Source organism: Centruroides vittatus, unplaced genomic scaffold (genome assembly GCF_030686945.1).
Source record: "Centruroides vittatus isolate TY-2023 unplaced genomic scaffold, ASM3068694v2 contig_1824, whole genome shotgun sequence".
In the NCBI taxonomy this organism is placed as follows: domain Eukaryota; kingdom Metazoa; phylum Arthropoda; class Arachnida; order Scorpiones; family Buthidae; genus Centruroides; species Centruroides vittatus.
Genome location: NW_027121123.1, coordinates 2,680,226 through 2,704,681, shown reverse-complemented (window position 1 = coordinate 2,704,681; position 24,456 = coordinate 2,680,226). Strand labels below are relative to the sequence as shown.

The 24,456-nt window shown below is 29.0% G+C and overlaps 1 protein-coding gene across 1 annotated transcript; it reads left to right on the top strand.

Moving 5' to 3' along the window:
• The first annotated feature begins 644 nt into the window (after window positions 1-644).
• Window positions 645-19,095, top strand: LOC136969879 (ras-related protein Rab-3C-like). The gene is made up of 4 exons (XM_067264188.1): window positions 645-773; window positions 16,595-16,822; window positions 16,929-17,047; window positions 18,213-19,095. The coding sequence occupies exons 2-4, from the start codon at window positions 16,595-16,597 to the stop codon at window positions 18,523-18,525; spliced, it is 660 nt and encodes a 219-aa protein (XP_067120289.1). The 5' UTR covers window positions 645-773; the 3' UTR covers window positions 18,526-19,095.
• Window positions 19,096-24,456: the final 5,361 nt, after the last annotated feature.

The following is a 24,456-nucleotide window of genomic DNA, read 5'->3' as shown; positions in this document are numbered from 1 at the left end:
GCGTGCTGTTCTGGGGAGCCACCGCGTATGACTGTCATTCCCCTAGCTAGTAGTGGGAACAATGACGGTACGACAGTACGTTCACGAAATGCTGCGCTCTCGTGTTGCTTTTTCATGGCAGAGCTGCAAACAGCAATTTTCCAGTTCCGCAGCACACAGAGAGAATTTCCCAAGGTGTTGCCACACTTCTTCGACCTGCCCGATTTCTAGATTTATTACTCATCGAACATTTGTGGGACTAGACGGGACGCCAGCTTTGGCCGTATGAGAATGTGATAGGTCTGAAGCGGCAGTTGCGAAATTTGTGGAAAAATCTATTGCATAATAGCATACGGTGTCTGCATTCCTTCACGTCCGAGTGTATCACCCCAAGTATCCGGGCAAGAGGAAGTCTTACAACATTACTAAAAATGTACCGCTGTTTTACATGAAATTTCCGTTTTTCTATGTTGTCGTCAAATATTATAATTACTGTCATTGACTCATTTTTATATTGTTACTTTAAGTTAATGTTTAAAAAATAATAATATAGTATAATATGTTACAGATTATAATATTTTTACAATATTATAATTTGATTAAAGAATATTTTCGATTTAATAATCAAATTTATTCTCATATATTCATATTCACTACAGCTGGCAGCACTTGCCGATTTCTTTTCGTGTAGTTGAAATCAAATCTGAATAAATCCTTTCGCCATTTTAATCAACAATTTACGATTTACTTTGTCAAATTAATCATTTCTAAATATCTCAAAGCATTTATAAGAAGTAAGTCTTAATTTTCTAAGTATTCCACTTTTTTTTAGATAAAAAAAAGTTATTTAAATGAATAAACTTATTTTTTCTGGCATTTTTTCTGCCTTGAATATGAAATTGATTGATATTTGTTGGAAATTGTTAAGCTTATGTCTGGACAAAGTGTACTGAAATTCAAAATTTCAATTTTATTATATTTACTCTCATTTATCTTAATTTGGATTGTAATAACCGAGACTAAATCGATATATATTGAATGTAACGATAAAAAACTGAGATATTACCAAAAATTTATTTTCAGCTTTCTTAAACCTTATCCTTAAAACTCGTTAACCAATAAGATGTGAACTCTGAATGAGGGTTTTATGTTACCTGTAAAATCAAAAAAGTCAAAGGAACCATACCAGTACCTTTACTTTCGACCCTTTGCGAGATATTCCACTCTGAAGATCGGTTTTTACCGTTACTGGTAGTACTGCCTATTCTCCTTGCTGGCCGTCGGTCGTGGCTTGCTATCGTTCGTCTTTATCAGCACTCTGCGTATAGTTGTGCTCGTTGTTTTCGCCTCGATGCCTTGCCTCTACGTGGGTGGTGTGACTGCATAAATACTGTATTTTCCGGCATATAAGACGACCCCCGACTTTTACAGTTAAAATATAGAGTTTGGGATATACTTGCCCTATGAGACAACCCCCGATTTTTGAGAAATTTTTCTGGGTTAAAGAGTTGTCTTATACGCTGGAAAATATGGTAGTTTTAGGAGGTGTGGGGGCAACTCCCCACACCTCCTAAAACTATATTAGCATCAAGTACTCCTTGAACAGTTGAGTGGGCTACTCAAAGCCAGAATAGTTGCATGAGCTAAATAGCAGGGTGAAGTGACACTCAATTCAGTGCACCCTAGAAGAAGGCTGATTTCGGTGGGCTGTATCTTGCCGGGGTCACGTATAGAGGTACAGTTCCTTTGACTTTGCTCCTATGAGTGTGGTCTATAGCTCTGATGGTCTCAATCATTTCATTCAAACATGTAATTATACCTATATTCTTTATCCTTCTCTATCCTTTGTATGTGGTTAAGGAAGATAACTAGGATATAAAATTTTATTTCGACAACTTGAATAATGTTTTGTACATTCTCTTGTTTTAATTTCTCTATTACCAGTTCTTTTATTGATATAACTAATTTGACAAGTTTTTATCTTTGTAAGAGTTCTTGCAAACAAAATCTTTCATCAATCTCTACATGTTTGCTAATGCAGTTTTTCTCTAGTGGCATCTTGCTGAGTTGTAAAACATTCCTATAAGAGTACAAAAATAATAAAAAAGAATTATGGGAAATAACTCAAAAAGAACTTAATTTTATTTCACTGAGCTTTGTGAAAATTGATTTCCAAACTTGTTTACTGTAGTGCTTAATGACTAATGATAGTTGCAAAAAATGGTAAATTTTAAATTGAAACAAATTGATAACAATATGTTAACACTGTGAAAATATATAGTGATGGCTCCTATTATTAATCACTTCCAGTAGTTGATTGTGTAAGTTGAAATAGGTGTGTAATTAGTTTGTCTGAGTAGGAAGAATTGTAAGATGATCCCATTCTGAATGATGTAAGAATAACAGGTTGCCTCACTCATGGCGATGGAAAAAAGTATTGTATCAATACATTGCTTCTAGTAGTCAACCATGTGAGGTATTGTCAGGTCTTTAGAAGATAATGATGGCTTTTATTTTCTACAAAATGCTTATTATTGAGTTTGCTTAGTTGTTTTTCTGGGTGGTAAACTATCCAAGCACCTGCTGTAGCTAATAATTTGCATCAGTTCTGATCTAAGATGTAAATAATGAGATTATAGACTACTAGGTGTACTGAATCTGTGAACGTGCATGTTTGACCACAGCGGTTGAATACTGGAGTTTATAACTTTTTTCATAATGTGACCATGACTGAAAATGTACTTCAGGTTTTCCTTTCACAGTTGCCACATTTGTGAGGCTTTTGATGAAAGGAATCCAGTTGTCAACTGTCATGTGTGACCATGCTGGTCAACTACTGGATGAACAGTCTGTCATTAAAGGTTTTATTTTTATGATGTAAATGAGGGTCTAAATAAAAAATTTTTTTCATGATTAGTGTAGAACAAACTTTATTTTCATATATGAATTTTGCTTTACATGTTACTACATATCATAATAAAAAATATCAAAATCTAAAACAGCTTAGAATGATCAACTACTGTGTCATTATCCTATATTATTATTTATAATAGGACCATAGGGCAATTTTTTGGGTATATCTTGTCTGACTAGAAGTGTAAGGAAAATTTTGAAACAGTATCATACTAAAGATCATTCTTATCTTTATGGATCTTATTCTGTTGCTTGCACAAGGATTATGTACGACTAGCAGGATGTCAATAGTGTTCTGGAGAGAGAAAATCTAAAGAATTGATATCTCATATTTACTTAATGGAAAAATAATGACTATTTGATCAAATTTTAAAGGAATTTAGTATTCACTCTTTAAATCTCTTTAGCAACTACGATGGTTTTCATTCCAAAAATGCAAAAGATATGATTCTGTGGTATTTTAGAGACTAGATACTTGGAGTTTCCAAAAACAAACAAAATGTAATTAATGTTGTTTGTGTTTTGTTGTCTTACAAAATATATATAGTCACACTTCAGACATTTGGTTATATTTTTCAGTCTACCAAAGTGACCAAACAGTTTACTGAAATATAAGGAGCAAATTATCCATGATAATATATAGTACATTACATTATGCTAATAACAATTATCAAATTTTTCTACTCTTTATTTAGTATTTAAGACAAGCAAACAAATGAATTATTCATGTTTTTAGAACTTCTTGGTTCCAGTATCTGAATTTTTCTGAAAGTTTTTTAAATTAAGTCTTTATGTTCAGTTTCAAAGTTTTGATTTGATGTTGGCACCAAGAATTTTTGAAAATATTTCAATTTTTCTTTTCTGAATTTTTAGAAGTAAGCAAATATTTATCACTTGTTCTAAGTGCATATATTAAAAATAATTATTGCTATGCTTAAGCATTATCTAATTTTTTTTCAATTACAGTAAGACCCCACTTAACACTGCCTCAGTTAATGCTGACTCAATATAACGCAGTCTGCTCAAAGCCTTAAAAAAGCACAAAATTTACTCTGATTTAAATTATCATGGCATTTTATTAATTCATATATAATATGATTATTTATTAACACGAACCAATCAGGAAAAGGTGGCAATTCATCGTAGCGCTGTACTTCTCTTAAATCTGTTTGTTTGGTGCAATTTTGGAAAAAATATAACATCATGGATGCTATAGGAAATATCGACTTTGCTTGGCAAGAATTAACTGATAAATGCATGAATGGCGTGTGGAAGAAGTTATGGCTGAAGGTATCCAAGAATTCTCAACGAGAAGAGCCTATTGCTGTATCATTAGGTTGACCAAATTGTCAACCTTAATCAATACAACAGGACTAGGAGATGTAGACGAGGAGGAGGATATTGAAGAGGGTACTGCAGGTTTCCTGTGAGAGCACTACCAATGACGACTTTCAAGAAGTAGCAGAACAAGGAATTCATGTAGAACTGGAAAATAGAGATTTTGAAAACAAAGAACCCAAAAAATTTCTCTCTAGATTTCCTCAGTAAAAGTTTGGTAACAATAATTGAAATTATTGATCAAATTGTAGCGAATGATCCAGATTTTGAAAGGAGTGCAAAAAGCAATAGGAGGCGTTTTGGATGCAATCTGCTACCGACATTTACTTAAGGAAAGAAAAAAAACGACAAATGAAATTACAGATTTTTATTGCAAAAAACAGGAATTTCAGAAAAGTTGGGACCTTCATCACAAGAAATGAACTTTACATTTCTGTGTGCATATGTTTGTGTTATTTAACATATTATATTAATTGCATAACAATATAATAACTTAAAATTAAAGCAAAATTTGATTATTTTTGGTCATGTTCCCCTTTCCCTCTTTACTCTGTTAAAATGACCTCATTTAATGCTGTTTTGTTTAGCGCTTTGTCATCTAGGAATGCATCCCGTGTTAAGTGGGGTCTTACTGTATATTGATAATTCTACTGAGACAAACTTAAAACTGAAAAAATGAAATGAAAGTTTAACATCTTTTTGTAAGCCCAGCATTTATTTTTCCAAGACACATGTTTTTATCCTCTCTGAGTATTCTTTAAGAGACCCATAAAGAGGGTTGAAAAAAGTTGTGTTGTGGATTGAATTGAATATTAGTTAATTCAATTGAACTGTTGATTTGTAAAATGTTACCTGAAGAAGGTCAAAAACATTGTGTTCATAACACAATGTTTTTGACCTTCTTCAGGTAACATTTTACAACATTTTACTTTTGAGTTAATTTCACTAATATTACAATTTTTATAAAATAGTTATAAATCTAGCATTCATAGTTAGATATATTTTGGCATTGGTTTTGTTTCTTATTATGCCCACTAGGGTTTCTCAAACGGGATCTCGTTTGTTTTTTTAACCTTTGAAATATCCCAGGAAATCCTCCAAATTTCTTAAAAATTTACTTTTTTCTTATTTTGTGTTAAGGTTGAGGAAATTTTGCAAATAGAAAGTAAAATTAACTCCTAAACTATCAGAATACATTTGTATTTATTAATTTTAAACCTACTTATTAGTTTTTTAAATTTTTGCTCGTTATGGCATGTCGCGAATGGTCAATAATCAATATGTAGCTTATTTGTGGCAGGACTCTGAAAATTCTTTACTTGTCAGAACCTGTAATATCTGAAATAATTGTGCTTATGCTGATTTAATTTTTAACCATGCCCAGTAGCTTCAATAACTGCATAACGCCAGGTTGTGCAAATTGGACAAGAATAGAAACAAGTACGAAGTCTGCAAATATGAAGTTTTTTTCATAAACCTGATTGTTAAAGACAAACAACCTGCCGAATTATTGGGCTATAAGCTTGATGTTTCTATTAAAGCAGCCGAAGTAGACAAATCAAGAATACCAGAGAGCAAAAGAAGTACTACAATCTCGAAAATGAACTAGAAACCTTCCAGGCTACAGCTGAAAAAACACATCTGTCTTCTCTTAAATGCATTAAATATGATTCCACCCACATGAATTGAATCGGAAAGGGCATTCTTGGTAGCAGGCTTTTCATTAGTAATAAGAACCAGATCAAATGATTGGAGTATTGACCATTTTTGCTTTTTAAAATCTTATTATAAAAATTTACAATAATATTTTGTATTGTTTTATTTAAAAATGAAAATTACTTTTTAAGTTAGAAGTTTGATCTAAGTTTTTTTTTTTTTTAAATTTTTAACTCAATTCAAAGCATTATGTTGTTGTTGTTGTATGCAGTTTTCAGCAAACTGTAATAAATTTTTTTTGTTTGTGAAAATTTTTATGTAATTCAAAGGTAATTTTTAATATATATCTTACACAGCATTATTAATTTGATTTTGGAGGTTGCAGAAGTTATTAAATTACTTTAAAAAATAAAAAATAATTATGTCATTTGATTTCATGATATTTTGTATATCTTAAAAATAATTAATTCTATCCCGGGATCCCAGGAAACAGTTCACTTTTATCCTGGAATTCCGGGAGAAGCAAAAGACCGGGAAATGAGAAACACTAATGCCCACTACTATTTTATATGTTTGATTTATATATTAAAACGTCTACAAAGAAAACACATGAAGTTGTAACAAATAACTCTTTTTTTTTTTAAGTTGTCATACTTTTGTTCTAGCTACAGTGTAATTATATTCACTCTGAAAACTAGAGACTAATAGTTTTCAATGATTATCATTAAAGAATTATATTAGCTGAATGATTAAGAATAAACTAAACTGTTTTTCCGCATTAAAGTTGTTTAGTTTGAAAAGTTTTTAATTACAAACAAATACTTTCGGCACTTCAGATGTCATTTTCGAGTACAGTAGAGCATCGATTATCCGACTCAATTGGGGACTGGGGTTGGTCGGATAACTGAAAAGTCGGATAACCGAAAAGTATGAAAAAATACATTATTAGTATAGTGTATTAGGCCTGGTTTAAATACTAGCCTCCCTTTCAGGGTCGAGCCAGTGCTGCCAGCTAAAACATGCAAAAATTTAACAAAAAATAATATTAAAGTAGCCAAGACATAACCAAATATTGTAGTGCCACATCACTAGCAGACATTTGAATTTGCCGACTAGAATGCGGTTGGTTAACCGATAAGTCGGTTAATTGCGGGTCGGATAATCAATGCTCTACTGTACTTGTTTATAATTAAAAACTTTTCAAATTAAACAACTTTAACATCGAAAGACAGTTTGGTTTATTCTTAATCTAAGTTTGATGTCACTAGAACATATTTTTATATAGCTGAATGAACATAATCTCTACTAAATTGGCAGTATATAGATTTAGTGAATATACTTTGACAATTTAAAACAAGATAATCTTAAAATTCAGTAGATACTTTTTGATGAACAAACATTTTTGATTGTCTTAAATACTCATAATCATTGTTACTATATAGTTTCATTATAAAAAAAATAATAATAAATAAAATCTTTATTTGAATTGTTCTTTTTAAGATAACAATAGTTATAGAATCAAGATCAAAATCATGATGTGAATTTACATTAATCTTTTGCAATATATAAGCCAAGCATTGTAATTTCTCTAATATTTGTTAAAAATTGTTGCACTGGTAAAGGTAAGGATAAGGCTGATTCAATAATTAATCTTAGCAGAGTTGGATTTATCAATAATAGAAATCATAGCCATATCATAAAAAATTGAAAAAAATAAGTCATTTTATGTTTTTTTTAATTATTCTGTTATTTAATTATTTATTAGGTAGGAAGTTGCACTTATTGAACTTTAATTTTACCTTCTTTTCATTAATGAATTGAAATAAATCATTAATATTTAATAAATAATTATGTATACAGGTATGCACCACTTAATGACAGATATGTTTCAAGAAATACATTGTTAAACAACTTTACCTTTAAGCAAACATTGTAGATTATATTTAGACAAACCTATAAGGTATAGTCTATTTATATATGCTATATGTAACACAATAAGTACAGTCAAACCTGTTTTTATGCGCTCTTTTTATGTGCGATTTTTTTTAATGCGAATTTTTAATTTGTGCGGTATAGTTGGCGACTAGTCTCGTGCGATTCGTCATGTCTCACGTTGACTTATTATAGCTAAATAAACTTATTATAGCATAAATGCACTTATTATAGTAATATTATTGCATGAATATACGAAAAATGAAATAATTTACTTTTTAAGTCAACAAAACACCACCTGGACAAAAATATGTAAAACAGACGATAGACCAGACGATGCAGTCAAGTGCTGGCATCTGTTGTCAATAAATTCTATTTCGTACGGTTTTGAGTTATTTTCTATGTGAGACTTTTTTTATGCGGTCCCTGTTGACCGCATAAAAAAATATTTTTTTAATTGTGTTGCGAAAACTATTTTTTACAGCCATTCGTGAAGTTTCGTGCGATTTTTTTTTAATGCGGTCCCTATCCCCTGCATAAAAACAGGTTTGACTGTATTTATGTATATAAGCATACCTGACAGAGAAAGGTGTAGGAAGCTACAAATTTTTCAGCTCCATTATAATCTTATAAGACTTATCATATATTTGGTCTGTCATTAAGCTGCACATACCTGTATTTATTGAGGTTGTTAAATGTAAGTAGAATAAATCAGATAATTGCTTTTTAGACATAAGAATTTTTATAAACTAAAACAAATGAGGCAAATGTTAATAGAAATTATCAAATTATAATTTAAAGCAATGATTCTTAACAGGGGGCTGCGGCCGCGGCTTGCTGGCGGTCCACAAGAAGTTTGCTGGGGAGCCACCAAATTATGCAAAATTTCCTTCAGAGTATAATAAAAAGAAAATTGATGTATAACCGAATATCGTATTGAAAAGTGAAATAAGAAATATAAAGTTTTCCTATTTAGTTTTTTTTTATTTCTTCCTACATACAACTTTGTTAGTACAGAAGAAATAAATTCAAATATGCTACTTACACTGCAGAATTGACTTCTTTTATTCCAATGCAATTCTAAGAAACTATTAATGCTTGGAATTTTAAAAATAATTGGAAAAATAGTAGGCTTAGTGGTAGGGTTTGAAAATTTAAATATTTTTGCAAAAGATGTGCAAAATCTTTACAAGTTGTGGGTGTTTTAGTTTTAGTTTAGTTTTAGCATTGACTTTGGATCGATTTATCAACATGTTTCTTATTTTATTTTTTGTTAAAAATGAATGAGTTTTCATGTTTAATTATGAAGTTTGAATGTTATTTAAATAGATAATGAAATAATAAAGTTATGATTTACATTTATTATATAAAAAAATAAAGCAATAATAAAAAATCAATTTATTATAGATAATTTAACAAATATAAATTATTATTTAAAAATATGGGGGTCACAAAAATATTATGAAATATTTGGTGGGCCGCAAGTATAAAAAGGTTCAGAACCACTGATTTAAAGTATCAAATATCTTTGCAGCTAGAGTTTGAGTATATTATGTAAATTTGAACACGATTTTAAGAATGTGAAATTAATATAATTTAGCATCTTTGTGATTGAGCTTAAATAATTCAAGTAGAAAGTTGAGGAAACTGAACTAAGATATATACAATTGTAGACTTTAAATATTTGATAAATAAATCACTGTACTATTTAACATTATTTGGTTTAATAAAAATTTACTAATACAGAATCTTGATTATGTGGCAATGTTAGAGTTGGGATCTTCATCATCGATGTAGTCACACAGGAATGCATTTTCCACACAAACACCCTTTCACTTCATTTTCTGCTAATCCTACTGCTGCTACTAGTCCATTTGACTTTAAAAATAAACTGTATAAAAAAAGTATGTCACAAGCAGTAAACCACTGAATGAAAAACTGGTGCATCAGCCGCAAAGTTAAGAATAAAATTTAATGCTTGTTCTTGTTCAGCTTTTTGTCTATTGAGCATTTTTGTGTTTATTGCTAATTTGTATATGGCTTGCATAAGACATGCAAGAAGCTGACATATCATTTTGTCAGCTTCTCAAACAATAATGTATTGCTAGAGATCATGGACTTTTTTTTTTTTTGTGGTTTTAGGCCCTTTACCGCTCTGAGAGCACAAAAAGGCCAAGAGATCATGGACTATTGCATTCCTACTTCCAGAAAAGTCAAAAAAAATAACAGAAGTGTTTGATTTAATTTTATTTAATCCTTTAAAATACTTTATTCAAGACAAGACTAATATTTTATAACTTCTACTCTAATTCTATTAAATAAGAGTTTTTAACTTTTATTCTATAAGTGGTTAGTGGGCTAGGCTAGGAAATTTTATTGTGAAAATTAATGAGAAACTGAGACTACCTAGTTAGTTAAATTGTTAATTAAATTAATGAGTATCAGTATCTTAGATATATGATGATATGAATGTATGTGATTCATGATTGTGATGATAATAACTAACTACTAGACTACTACTAATTACTTACTCACTACTTTACTAACACTAATAATTAAATTACTTATAAATAAACTGCAGACTTATATTTAGAGCCTATATAAGAAAACTGGTAAGACTGATAGCCACTTAGCCACTGATTATCCGTCCTTACATTATTATTATATGTTATTATGAGTTACATTATTATAATATATTAATACAAATTAATTAGTAGAATTACTTTTGCTATTATTTAACTTAAAGATTACATTATAATTATAATCTAACTAAACATTTGAATTTAATTATCTCTATCTCAAGTGTTAAACCGAACCAAAGTTAAGTTTTCTACCTAAATGTGTAAGAAGTTTTACTAATTTATAGTGACCAGTCTAAATAATAAAAGTTTCTTAAAGTATTTTTAAAAAATGTTTTATTTCTTTAAAAATAAACCATAAATTGCTGGATAGATAGATAGATAACACTTTATTGTACCAAAAATACATCTGCGCTGGATCCAGCTGGAATGATGTTGGTCCAGCAAAAATCCAACTGGATTGAAAACACTGCTGGATTGCAATCCCTAATTGTTACAGCAGCCTACCTACCTTTGCTAAGTCTATGCAAGCCATCAGCTGTGTGGGTGATTCACGCTCAAAGAATTCTGTCTACATACTTTTTCATGAATGAATGAAAAGATGGATAATGGAAGTTTCCTAAAAATTATTTAAAAGGCGTCATAGATACAATGTAAAATGAAACAAGTGTTACAAAACACAAGTTTAAGTATATAGTTAAGTGTAATTTTTATAGTAATACCAGGGAGAGTCAAAAAATAAGTTGTAATTGGCAAGAACTTTTTGTCGTTAAATGATACTTAGATAAAATCTGGTGAAAATGTTGAGGTCGTCATTTGGATGTAGCATCCAAATTGGAAGTTTGTGCAGAAACTCATTTCTTATGGGGGAAAAAGTGTAATCCTACAGAAATACAGAAATTTAATGCCATTTGGGGGAAGTGTATTGCATGAAAACTTTTGCATGACAATGCCACAGCTTATTCAACAGTCATCACAAAGACTCTACTGGAAAAATTCACATGGACTATATGGGAACATTCCCCTAGCTACGATATAAATGTTTAAATAAATTTGCTGATTATGTTGAAAATTAATGCTTAGATTGTACATTCATACAAAAGACTTTTGTGCTGTATGTTTTATACTTGTATTTTTGATATGAGTGCAACTTACTTTTTGACTCACCCTCATGGCTTTTTTATTTCAGTGAATTTCTAGTCTTCATGAAACAATGTATTTTGTAAATTTAATGGAAATTGAGATAACAGAAGTGGGTGTAGGTCTTCTTCCTGCATCTTAAACTGTTTGATGAATTTTCACTCTAATTTTAGCTTTATTACAGTTTTGTATTTCTGGTCAATTTTGTCTATCTCACTTTTTCACTAGTTCTTTATTATTTGAATTGAAGAACTGAAGATGAATTAAGAATTAAAATAATAAGAAATAAGCATGTGCAGCTGTTTTGTATATCTTCACAGGTTCATAAGTGTACTCCAGTAATATGATGGTAACAGATGGGGATAAAAAAATTACTGTATATAGATTATATAAAAACACACCTCAGTTCTACACCTACATAATTGAACTAAACAGATCATATTAAATATTAAAAATGTCAGTTATCCAAGTATATATAGATCTTTCAATTTTATTTTTTAGTTTTCATCTGAAATATTAAAATAAATATTTAAAAATTATTTCTTAAATTTTAAACAGATATTTGAGTCAATAAAGAAAATAATTGAAATCAGTTCGATTTAATTTTCCAAAGTAAATGTTTTTGAAAAATTCAAAATTTCCAATTTAACAAATTCATCTAAAAAGGAATGAATTGCTAAGTCATTCAAAGTATGAATGTAGTGATAAATCCATTATAAACATTATAATGGACTAACTCAGGGATACCTTCTTTCTTATCTCTCTTATTTAGAAGAAATTGTCAGCAAAGCTTTGGAAAAAATAAAGGAAATCAGTGTAAGTTGATTTTCTCTATCTTTACAACTTAAAATGTGCTAATGAAACTGTTTTAATACTGAATTTTAATCAGATGATAAATTTAATAACTAGATAAAACTGGATTAATGTAATAAATGGCTTGAATGTAAATTTAAATAAAACAAAACCACAAAATGCTGATATAATTACAAGTTATAATGGTTCAGGCATTTCAAAAATTTATACTAAAACGTTGATCCATTCTAATACTAAGGTCAGCATAAATGAGTAAAAGGAAAAGATGCTGGTCAGGACCAAATACTGTAGATACAGGCAATAAAGAACAATATTAACTACAGACTACTGTTAAAGGGCATGAAATAGAGGAAACCAGAATTAAAAACTGAACTTGTCTGATAAAAGTACAGTAGAACAAAAATGAAAAATTAATAAGCAATTTTTTTTTCTTGTTTCAGTAAAAATCTCATACAAAGCATATAACACAAATGATCTTATTTGTTGAGTGATGGCTTATCATTTATTTTACTTAATGGCAACTAAAATCTTTCTGTTTATCAAATTTTTAATCCAGTCAGAAACCTTGAGCTTAAAATAACATTTGCTTTATTGATGTGTTCTTTTTACATTATTGACAGAAAAATGCATTTCGGGTTTGCCTGACCTTTTTCAATCATTACAAACATGTAATATATTTCAAATATTTTACAAATTTGTTTCTAAATAAGTTATTTCTTTAAACTGACAATTTTTTGTTTATTCCTAATTCTACATTATTAAAATGCTGACAATTCTCCAGAATTATTTCTAATTACAAAAGTTATTTAGGAATTATTATATATAGTAGCTGCTGCTGTTATATATTTTTATAGGTGTTGTTATGCACAGGTACAGAAGAAAAAATTTATATCAATAAGTTTATAAATCAATAAATATAGAGTAAATTTATCATCTATTTTTCAAATGATTTCTCTCAACAATCAATAATTTAGAAAAAGTTAGTAGAAATAATTCAGATAAATTTAAAATTAAATTTATTTGAATTATGTGTACTAATTATTTATTGCTATATTTATTTCTAAGTAAAATAAAAAATAGCAATAAAGTGAGCAAATTTAAATTACAGGTAGGCCTCCTATAACGCGGTAGATACGTTCTTTGAAAATATCGCGTTGTGGGAAATCGCGTTATAGGAGACACCAACTTATACAAAAACTGGGATTCGGTTCTAAAAAGAGAAAAACTGCCTTTTATGGTGTAACGTTTTCATCATTTTTTAAATTTATGTACATCAAAAAATTTCATAAAAAACTTAAATAAAATTCAACATCATATAAACTAAAAAGATTGATTTCAAGTCAAAATCAAAAAGAAACATAGTGTTATACTCACAAATTTATTTCTCATCGTCACTTATTATAGTTGTTTGAGAACGTTTGACTGGCCTTATTTCAAGATCTGAGCTTGTTTCATACAAGTTCCACTGCACTTTCGGTAGGTTTAGGTTTTAAAAAATCTGTCATTAGAGATTGTTTGCTCTTGTTTTGCAAATCTTTATAAATTTCTTGATAGGCAGATAAGCAATTTTGAAGATTTTTTTAAAAATATTTCCACTCTCTTCAGCAAAGGATCATTCTCTAAAAAGTAAGATTCCATCTGTTTTGCCATGTCCAAACATTTTTCTATACATTTCAGAGTGAAGTTTTTGGTTTTTTCATTAAAAAGATCTTCAGAATTGTCTTCAATCGGTAATGTTTTGGATATAACTGTCATCAAATCTGCTTCATTTATTTTATTTTCCATAACTAATTCTAGAATACCATCAACAGTTATTTCAGTGAATCCATCGCCTCCTATTGAGTGTGCAAGGCTTAATATGTTATTATATTCACGCTGAATTGGCTCAACAACATTTTCCTGACTGACCATTTCCAGTAATAAAGCTTTCCAGGAAGCATTTAGAGCATTATCCATCTGGGGACTGGGGGAGCCGCCACACATTTCCTAAACTGCGTTGTAAAAGTACCGCGTTGTAAGAAAATTTCCGTGTTTTTCCAAGCATGTTGGAGCAAAAATGCGTTATAAAAGTACCATGTTGTAGGAGGCCTACCTGTATTAGTAAATTAAAAATTAGTATTAACATTGCAACTGTTAAATACAATTTAAGAATATAAAAATAAATAGGTTAAGTATTATATAAATTTATGATGTAAACTTTAATTTTATGGAAAATCTTAAATTTTCAAACAGCCAATTTCAAATTTATATTTGCACTGCTATTTGATAATTTGAAAAATTAGTAAGAAATATGAAAGTCAATTAAAATAATAATTTATAGTAAAAATACTATTTAATTTGTGCAGTAAGAGACACAAGAATGGAAAATTGTCAGTTTATAATATAATTTTATTTAAAACTTAATTTGTAAAGACAAAATATTATCTACATCAGTTGAAGAAGGATCAGATAAATTAAATTTTATTTTGCTACCAGTGTAAATATACAAAATTGCTGTTTTAAACCTGGGTTTTGTAATTGGTTAAAAAAATTTGATTAACAAAAGGTTTCAGAATCATTAAGCCATCTTTTGATGGTTTAATGATGACTGAAACCTTTTGTTGATCAAATGAGATACAGAGGAGTTTCCACTACAGATCTGCAAAAATGGCAAGAGCGGAGGAGGAAAGTTTGTCAGCACAAATGTTTACAAAAGTAATAAAAACCATTCACCACCACCTTTTGCATAATACCTTTGGCAGGATAGGGGTAGAAAACTAGGACTACTCATTAGTATTGCCTAGTGAGAGAAGAGAATTAGAAAGTGGTAAGTAGTGTAGAATGGAAGGGGGAGTAAGAAAGTGCGAAAGCAAAGTTGGTGAAAAAAAAGAGTTAAGGAGCTCATGCATTTATTGAAATTAAATGGCTACAGTAACACTATACATAAAATACAGGCAGAATATATACAATGATATGCTAGTAATAAAGCATAGTGGGTATACATTATTACTACAAAGCAAAAACACATTAACTACAAGTAGACATTTAACAATAACAATGCAGTATAACAAATCGGTGGATAGAACACATACTTGTACACATAATGTGCGTGGATAAACATTACTGAACAGAAATTTCTTAATAGTTGTATAATTGCAATTTACATAGTATTGAAGATAATGTTACATTACAATAATGTGTGTGTGGTGAGTATATCAAGGGGACACTTGTAGATGAAGAAAAATGGGATTGCCATTTAATTTCTAAACTGTGATTCTAAGGCTCTAGTAGTAGAGATGAACTTCATAAAGGCTTTGAAAATATCAGGATTGCTGACTAATGCTTCCAGCTGGCAGGGCCATGTACATTGCTAGCAATATCCTGTCCTGGCACCCACAAGATTAAGACCATATTATACTGTTTGGAGCTCATTGAGTTGCAAACAGCACTCTCAAACAAATGCCTGAACATTTGTTTGGGCATGCCTTTAAATAACCTGACTGTCAGAAATAATGTAGATAATCTTCGTACAAAACTCGGGAATTAAAGTTAAATTCAAATTTGAATTACAAAGGTTATACAAACATAAGTTCGAGTCCTTATTTCTTTATTTTCTTCCCTTTATTCTGATCGGGAACCACCATGCAACTTGCAACTTGAAGTCAAAAAAAACTTCTAAAATTAACGAACAAAACACTATTAGACGACATACAACACAATTAAAAATGATCTTCGGCGCCAACCTGTCTTTATAGGCTACGGCGTCTACAAAGCATTAAAAACTGTTAGTCTTCCACAATAGTATCCGTGTTATATAATTGCTTTTAGTTGCGGGCCCTCTGGCGGATTCGAGTAGTCTCGAAGATAATCGTAGATAATCTTACTAAGTGGACCTCTATGTAAAATAAGTGTAAAAATGCCAAATAATAACACAACACCCAAATAATAGCTAACAACTCAAATGCAGTAGGGAATCTATCCAATGGGTCAAAAAAAGCTTCTTTCTGAATTCCTTCACAAATGCCAGCACCTGTGTGCTGCTATCAATTTTGAATCCATCTGTAAACTAGACAATAGCCTGTGAATGAAGGGTTATCCTACCAATATTCCAGTCAAGGCAAGTGGGAAAGGAAACCAAATATTGCCAGTCAAACATAAATCAAGGAAATGTTCTATCAGAGTGGCTAGCTTATGCTTACCATCATTAAGAAGTATAAATTATTTTACATGATATAAGATTTAAACTGATATATTTAATATTACAGATGGCAGGAATGCAAGATCAAAAATGGAATCAAAAAGATACAGCTGATCAGAATTTTGATTATATGTTCAAAATACTTATTATTGGCAACAGCAGTGTTGGAAAAACATCATTTCTTTTTAGATATGCTGATGATTCTTTCACTTCTGCTTTTGTGAGTACAGTTGGAATTGATTTCAAAGTAAAAACTATCTTCAAACAAGATAAAAAAGTAAAGCTTCAAATATGGGTAAGTTTTAAAAATATTTCATTGTTGTAAATTTATTATAAAAGTATTGATGTATTTATAACTTATAGAAACATTTTTGGACTTGCAAATTTTCTAAATTATTTAGGATACCGCAGGTCAAGAACGGTACAGGACAATCACTACTGCTTATTATCGAGGCGCAGTAGGATTTATTCTAATGTATGATGTTACTAATGAAGAATCTTTTAACAGTGTTCAAGATTGGTCAGTTGTTTTCTGAGTTATGTAGTTTTATATATAAATATATTGATTACCACTAAGTATTTTAATTTTGAGAGAATAAAATAAATCTAGATTGATGCATTTTATTATTTATTTATTTAGGAATAATAATAATAATAAAATGCACGAAACTACTGGCTGGTTTGGGATGTCTCCCTGAAGAGATATGAGAATTTATTATTTCCATACAAGATCTTTCAGGAAATCCACATAAAGTGCAAAACTCTACAACTTATTATATTTGATTGCAAGCTTTTAACACATACAGACTATATATTAACATAACCAAATAGCATGCATAATACATGAAAAGCTTGCACACAAGCATGTTGTTATACACTCTGCAACCATATTAAAAATCACAGCATAGTCTAGTCTTAGATAATTCACACACAATATTTTACAATCAAATCATAATCACAGACAAAACAACCTGTCACAATGGACCAGATATTATTCATTGTCACACAAAACAAAAAAAACATACATGTAGAAATAGCTATCCCAAACATCTACAACATACAAATAAATATATACTAAAAAATTACTCAGAACTGGCCCATGAAATAAAATGTCTGAAATGATATGGAGAATGAATAAGATACTCATTGTATCTATAGTCCAGTCTTCTATATTCATTTTACTACATACACTGCACAAAAGTCTAAAGTATTAAGCCTAAACAACAATAAATTCATCACATCACACAAAACAGCTATACTAAGCACATGTCACAATGGAAATTCTTAAATACAGGTACATATGAGAACAGCATTTAAAAAAATAATAGCTTGTTCTGTAGCTATGGTTTTGCTTGCTTTATATGTATATAAATAGAAATATATTTAGGAAAATTGGAAATTAATTGGATAATTAGAAAAACACTATATATAAATTAATGAAAAATGTTTTTGTTTTTTCATTAATTTTACATATAGTGTTTTTCATGTAATATGGTAATCTATATCAAAATAGTAAATGATAAGCATTAAATTTACCATTAATAAAGTCTAGATAGAGTGAAATGAGTTAGGAATTATCTGTCTTATCATTCTTTTAAAATATCTAGATTTATTATATATATAAAATTTAAGCTTAAAATTATTATTTTTTAAATTCTATATACTTCAAATATTTATTATAATAGGGTCACTCAAATTAAAACACATTCATGGGATAATGCACAAGTTATTTTGGTTGGAAACAAATGTGATATGGAAGATGAACGAGTAGTTTCAGCAGAACGAGGTAAGCAGTTATCTATGCAGCTGGGTTTAGAATTTTTTGAAACTTCTGCCAAAGAGAACGTCAATGTTACAACTGTTTTTGAACATTTGGTTGATGGAATCTGCAATAAAATGTCTGAAAGTCTAGATTCAGATCCATCTTTAATGAATGCTTCAAAAAGTACTCGGATCACTGAAAATCCACCTCCTCCAAGTAATGCATGTCAGTGTTAGCCATATTTTATTGTTTTAGTACATTGGAAATATATTAAATGTAGTTGTCTACTTTTATAGAAGTTTCTCATTAGATCATCTTGTTGTTCAAACAGAAATAACACTGTTTATAAATACAGTACTTATGAAATTGAAACTGATTTCAATAAGTAAAGATGTGTGTGCTATAATAAGAATTGAGACATGAAAAGGGGAAACACTGATACTTATATTCACAATTGAGGTTTAAGATTCAAAGTCAAAATTTAATCAGTTAACATTTATTATATTTCAGATATCAATTCATAAATGCTTATTGGTTAACTCTTGACTTTGACTTGAGATTCTGGATTGAGAATATAGATACAAATCAATAAACTTATATATTCAAACGTTAAGAGAACATTTAATATTTATATTGGGAGTTTGTAGGAAATTAAGCAAACATATATCTGATAATTTAATATGTAAAGAGGAAAAGATAAGCTTTAGTCATACTGTGCCTTGATGACTTAACCTTGGAAATGATGTGGAACCTTGGAAGTGCCTTAATAATGAATTATTAAGAATCTTCCTGTTAAAATTGTTTTTGAAAAAGTTTATGCATGTTCCTGCAAAGAGTAATTTAGTATCAAATGGATTAAATCACTTTACAATCTGTTCTGATAAGTCTTAACAATCAATTAGTTTAAATTTTCTATTATATGAAATACTACAGTTAAGTGATGTATGTATTTCTTTGTTCTTGGTATTGTAGTTTATCTTGCTGTAAAATTATATCGTTCAAGTTGTATTTGCAGAACTAGCTTCCAGTTATAGTTATGACAGTGAGTCTATGGGGAAATTTTTATTCTTTAAAAGAAATATATCTGCTAATTAACTTTAAGTAAGTTATTGCACAGATCAGTGGCAAATTCAGATGTCATTATTAGGGAGACATCAGGAATGTGTTTGTGTAAGATGCAAAATTGATCAAAAAAAGACTTAAACATATTAAGGAGATGCATATAATCCTCTGTGCCTCTGTCAGATACAAATAAAAGTCGAATGTATCAGTTAGTTTTTGTGGAAATTAGATTGAAGAGTAGCATATCATCATATTTAAAAAAAATTTTCTTATATTCAAAATTTGTTCCTACAGTTGAATATGCATTCCTTAGTATACCGGTATCCCTTGATTAATGTAATTAATTGATCCCTCGATCCTACCACATATATCAAAATTGCATTAATAAAAATACGTTGGGTATCTATGTTAAGTAGATAGCTGGTAAAGCCCCATAAATTAAAACTTCTGCATATATAAAAGGGATTGCACAAGTAATTTTGAGTGTTAATCAAATCCCACATTAAGCAAAACTGCATTAAGCAATGTATACCTGTACATACATTACTTGTTGCTTTTGTTTAGGTATCTTTGGAATATCATTGATATACACTAGCAGTATTTTTATTCATTAGTCTGATTTTATGTTATATTTCTGTATTTATTTAATCTTTTACTAATTTCTATATTTTTTATTTCAATTATATAAATGAATTTGGCAATCTTGAAGAATTCATTTTCATTCATTCATTCATTCTCACTGTTAATAAAAAATTTACATATGTTTTATCATATTTTCTCAATGGTGCTAAATCATTATAATTTTACAACCTTTCTTTATCATATCATATATCATATATATATTAAAAAACAATGAATTTTTCATTTTATTTGAGGATTTGACTAATTCAGTTTTCTGATGATCTTCTGTAGCAAACTATAGTAGCTATAAACTATAAAAATCATAAATTTTATTAAATTAATAAAAAATGATCAATCAAATTGTGTATAACTTATAATTAATTGCAAGAAAGTAAATCCTGAAGAGAATTTGAATCACTTGTGCCATATAATTATATAAAATTGGAAAGCCAGTCTTTGTCCAATGCAGTGTTTTCCAATCTGTGGGGTGTGAGACTGTTGCAAGGAGGCGTTCAGCTTTTACTAAATTGTCATTTTTTAATATAAACAAACAAACAAAAAAGTCAAATTGATGTCAAAACAATGAATCAGCAAAACGGTTATGTTTAAATCACAACCCATATCCAAATTACTTGGGTATAAATTCTAAATATTCATCCACACACTTGCCAAAATGTCTCTAGAAGAGCCGAGCCCAGGTGAACAATATACTTTATTTAATAAGGCCATTAAAAAAATTATAAGGACAGTATTTATGAAAGTAGATTGTTACAAAAATTTAAGGGGGTGCAACAATTTTTTTATGAAAAAGAGGTACAGAAAGTTTGGAAACCACTGGTCTAATGTAACATGGAAAATAATATGAAATTAAAATCTGATAATTGACTGTCCAAAATTATGAATTTGTACTTACAATGAAAATATAATATATTTTAATATTTTACTGGATAATGTTTAAAAGAAAGTATTTGAATTTGATAGAGTTAAAAGTTTATATTTGTTCATAGAATGTGTGTCTTGTAATAAATGTTAGATACAAAAATTTTTATATATAAATTGTCATGATTTTAAAATCACTATAAATTTTGATGGTAGCAAAATAGTAAAACTTTTCTTTGATCTTACAGTTTCTTTTTTTAAATACATATTATGAAATGCTTATAGAAATAACAATTTTTAGAAAAAATATTGGAAAAAAAATTTTAAAGATTATAGTTATTTGATAAACAGTCTTCAGATATTGTCTACAGCCAATGAAAACTTATATTTATAATCAATGAAAATGGATGGTTAGATGGACAAGTGACTAAAGTGATAGCTTACTATCCAGGGGATCGAGAATAGAATCTAGACAGGTGAAAAACCTCAGGAATTTTTAAGAGGGTTAGTCTGGATATGTTGGGCCCTTGTCCCTTGCCACCCAGATGCTCCATTATAGGCCTGGAAACTCATGAGCTTCCTAAAAAAAGAAAAGGTCAGTGCCCACAGGGCAGAAAGGGTTTTAAATAAAAAAAATGAAAATGTCTATCTAAAGATTACTCCATTTTCAATAATAAAATATCAATTTTTATGATAAATTTTGGTCTAATAGTTTGTGAATTTTATTTATACTAAGCAGTAACTGTTTTATGTATTAAACTAGAAAAATTATATGATAAATTTAATGTGTCTTGTTTAGTAATTATAGAATTTGAGAAATTTTCATTAGTGTTTGGATATGTTAAAATTCATATTTAGGCCTATTTAATTTATTATTAGATTTTCCATCAAAGTTTATTTTTCTTAAGAATATTAGATATTATGAGAACACTATATTTTTAATGAGCTCTCTCTTATCATTGCAGTTCATGTTTCCAATATGAAATAAAATTTATTTCAGTTCTCTTTTAGATCATAATTTTCTATCTTAAATTTTTGTTTTAAATATTTATAAAATAAATACCTGAAACCTTTTTTTTTTTTGGATCTGACATGTATGTTTTGTTTGTTATATTTATTAATTTATCAATCTAATTTATATCTAAATTTTAAAGCTGATTGAGTTAAACAGTGTTTTAAAATTTGAAAAACTCAAAAATACAAGTTCATAAATAAAATTGCTTTTCATAAAAGAAGAAAAAATATAACTGATATTTTACAGACCAAACTTCTTATGAGTTGTGAGGAAATTCATATGAAAATTTATTCTAATTCTAGTACTGAAATTAGAATGAAATTTTTTAAGGTTTTCAAGACAGTTTCATATAAACTATACAACTTATTCTATAGTTTGTTAATACAATAGATTCTCTGTAATCTGGCATATATCAGACCATTGGAGTTTATGTATATATCAGACATGGGCAAATACGGCTCTTTTTGAGTTACATGCAGCTCCTGCTGAAAGTGTTAATTTCTGTTTTTTAGTATTATTTTTATAATTTTGTGAAAATATGTTTATTAAAAAATTCAATATTTGTTTTATATTATATTTATATTATATAATAAAATTGTGCACCTTACCATACTATCTGCCACGACAGTACAGAACTGCAGTTTCCATGCATTTTGCAAAACCTACATTTTGGCTCCCACTGAACTCTTGCTTGCCCACCCCTGGTATATATAAACTCTTCGTTGACTGCATTGCATTAAAAATAAAAAAAACTACTCATACAATCTTTTAAACCGCAGCTGTTTTTGTTACTATTCAAACGTTTTCAGTCATCTTTAATTTAGTTTTTTCTTGAAAAAGGTCATTAAAGATGACCGAAAATGTTTGAATAGTAATAAAAATGGCTGTGGTTTAAAAGGTTGTATGAGTAGTTTTCTTTTGTATGTATATATGTACTGTAGATTAAAAATTGTCTTGGTTCACAGGTTAATTTATTGTATTAATCATAATCAATGTTTTGCCAATCACTTGTGCAAGACAGTACACAAGATGCACATACATCAGTCTCTGTTGCATACGCTTACAAATGGTAACACAAACATTTCATGTGCATTGCTCTATAGCAGGGGTGGCAAACCTATGGCACATGTGCCCAGAGTGGCACTTCCAAGAAAGCATCTGGCACGTAACATATCGTACGATATTGGTTTATCCCTTGATCCTTTTTTTCAATCAGCTTCTTTACATTTACTGTAATTAAAAGATATTCATTTTATTTATTTAAGCATAGTTATTTGAAGTCTAGAACTCTGGTGCACACAAACATTTCTAAAGATGAAATGCTTACTATACAGTATGTGGACTCAAAAGTTTTGCCATCCCTGCCCTATAATGTGTTGGATCAGTATGGTGGACTCAAGTGATGGACTACAGAGACTCTACTATAATAATTACTCCTCTTTTGCAAATGTTTTTATTTTTAAGAATATAGAAAATTTGTTCATGTGACTTCAAACTATTAACGATTTATAATTAAATTAAGTTATCACTAACTTGATCTAAATACTCTAGGCATATTTTGGCATGTTATTTGTACATACACTATTTCCTGAGGATATGTCATGATGGAATGTTTGTCATATATTATAAAGAATATTTTCTAGTGGATTTTAAACAGATTTTTAAAAAATCAAAATTTGGTGTTTCCCATTTTCAAATCTCAAACAGATGAATCTTCTCAAATAATGTGAACATATTGCTTTTTTCTGCCATTTTATTTCCTGAAATTTTTATTTTGATAATGTCTTATATGTGTATATGGTTATTATAATGTTAACACTGTTGAAAATAATATACTTGTAGATTATAATAAATACAACCAACCCAATAGCTACATTAATTATCAAACAAACAGCCATATTCCTTCATTGGGCATAAAGCTATACAAATAAATAAATGTTTTATTTGTTTATAATTATTGAATTTAACAAGCGATGGTTGCCTAATAACCTACGTCCTGTTAAATTTCTTAGTAATTTAGCCTTAATAGCCCATTGAAGGATTTTGGCTGTTCATTTGATATTTGAAATACTCATAGATTAATTGCTTATAAATAGCTTATTCAAAAGAAAAAAAAAATATATATATATATATATGTATGTATGTGTGTATGCAGTATTAAGATCTATTTGTGCTTGATTAACTAAGCAAATATTGATGGTAGATTGAATAATTTTAGATTCAAAATTGTATCTGAAACTAGAAAATGTGATTTAGTTGATAACTGTATATATCAGGTTTATAGTATTCTTGTTGCAAAATATTCATTATTTATATATATTGATTGAAAAAGAGAAAAAATTAGTTTGCAATAATCTCAGTTAATTAATCAAAATTCAAAACATTGATTCTGTTTAATCAATCATAGGTTTATATTGTGTCAAAGTTTATTTTTTGCATTGATGTAAGCACATTAAATATGAATATTGATGAAGTCAATACAGTAAAAGAAAAAAAAAAAGATATTTGCACAACTTCTTCCATACACTTGAATGTAGTTGTTTATGAAATTATCTACTGTGAAAAGTTTAGAAAATTTCTCTGCATGTTT

What these genes read in the sequence shown, in the direction of transcription:
- LOC136969879 (XM_067264188.1), top strand. Translation starts at nt 16,595, where the DNA reads ATGGCAGGAATGCAAGATCAAAAATGGAATCAAAAAGATACAGCTGAT. An exon ending in AAGTAAAGCTTCAAATATGG is followed by an intron (nt 16,823 to 16,928) that starts GTAAGTTTTAAA and finishes TAAATTATTTAG; the next exon opens with GATACCGCAGGTCAAGAACG. An exon ending in TTTAACAGTGTTCAAGATTG is followed by an intron (nt 17,048 to 18,212) that starts GTCAGTTGTTTT and finishes TTATTATAATAG; the next exon opens with GGTCACTCAAATTAAAACAC.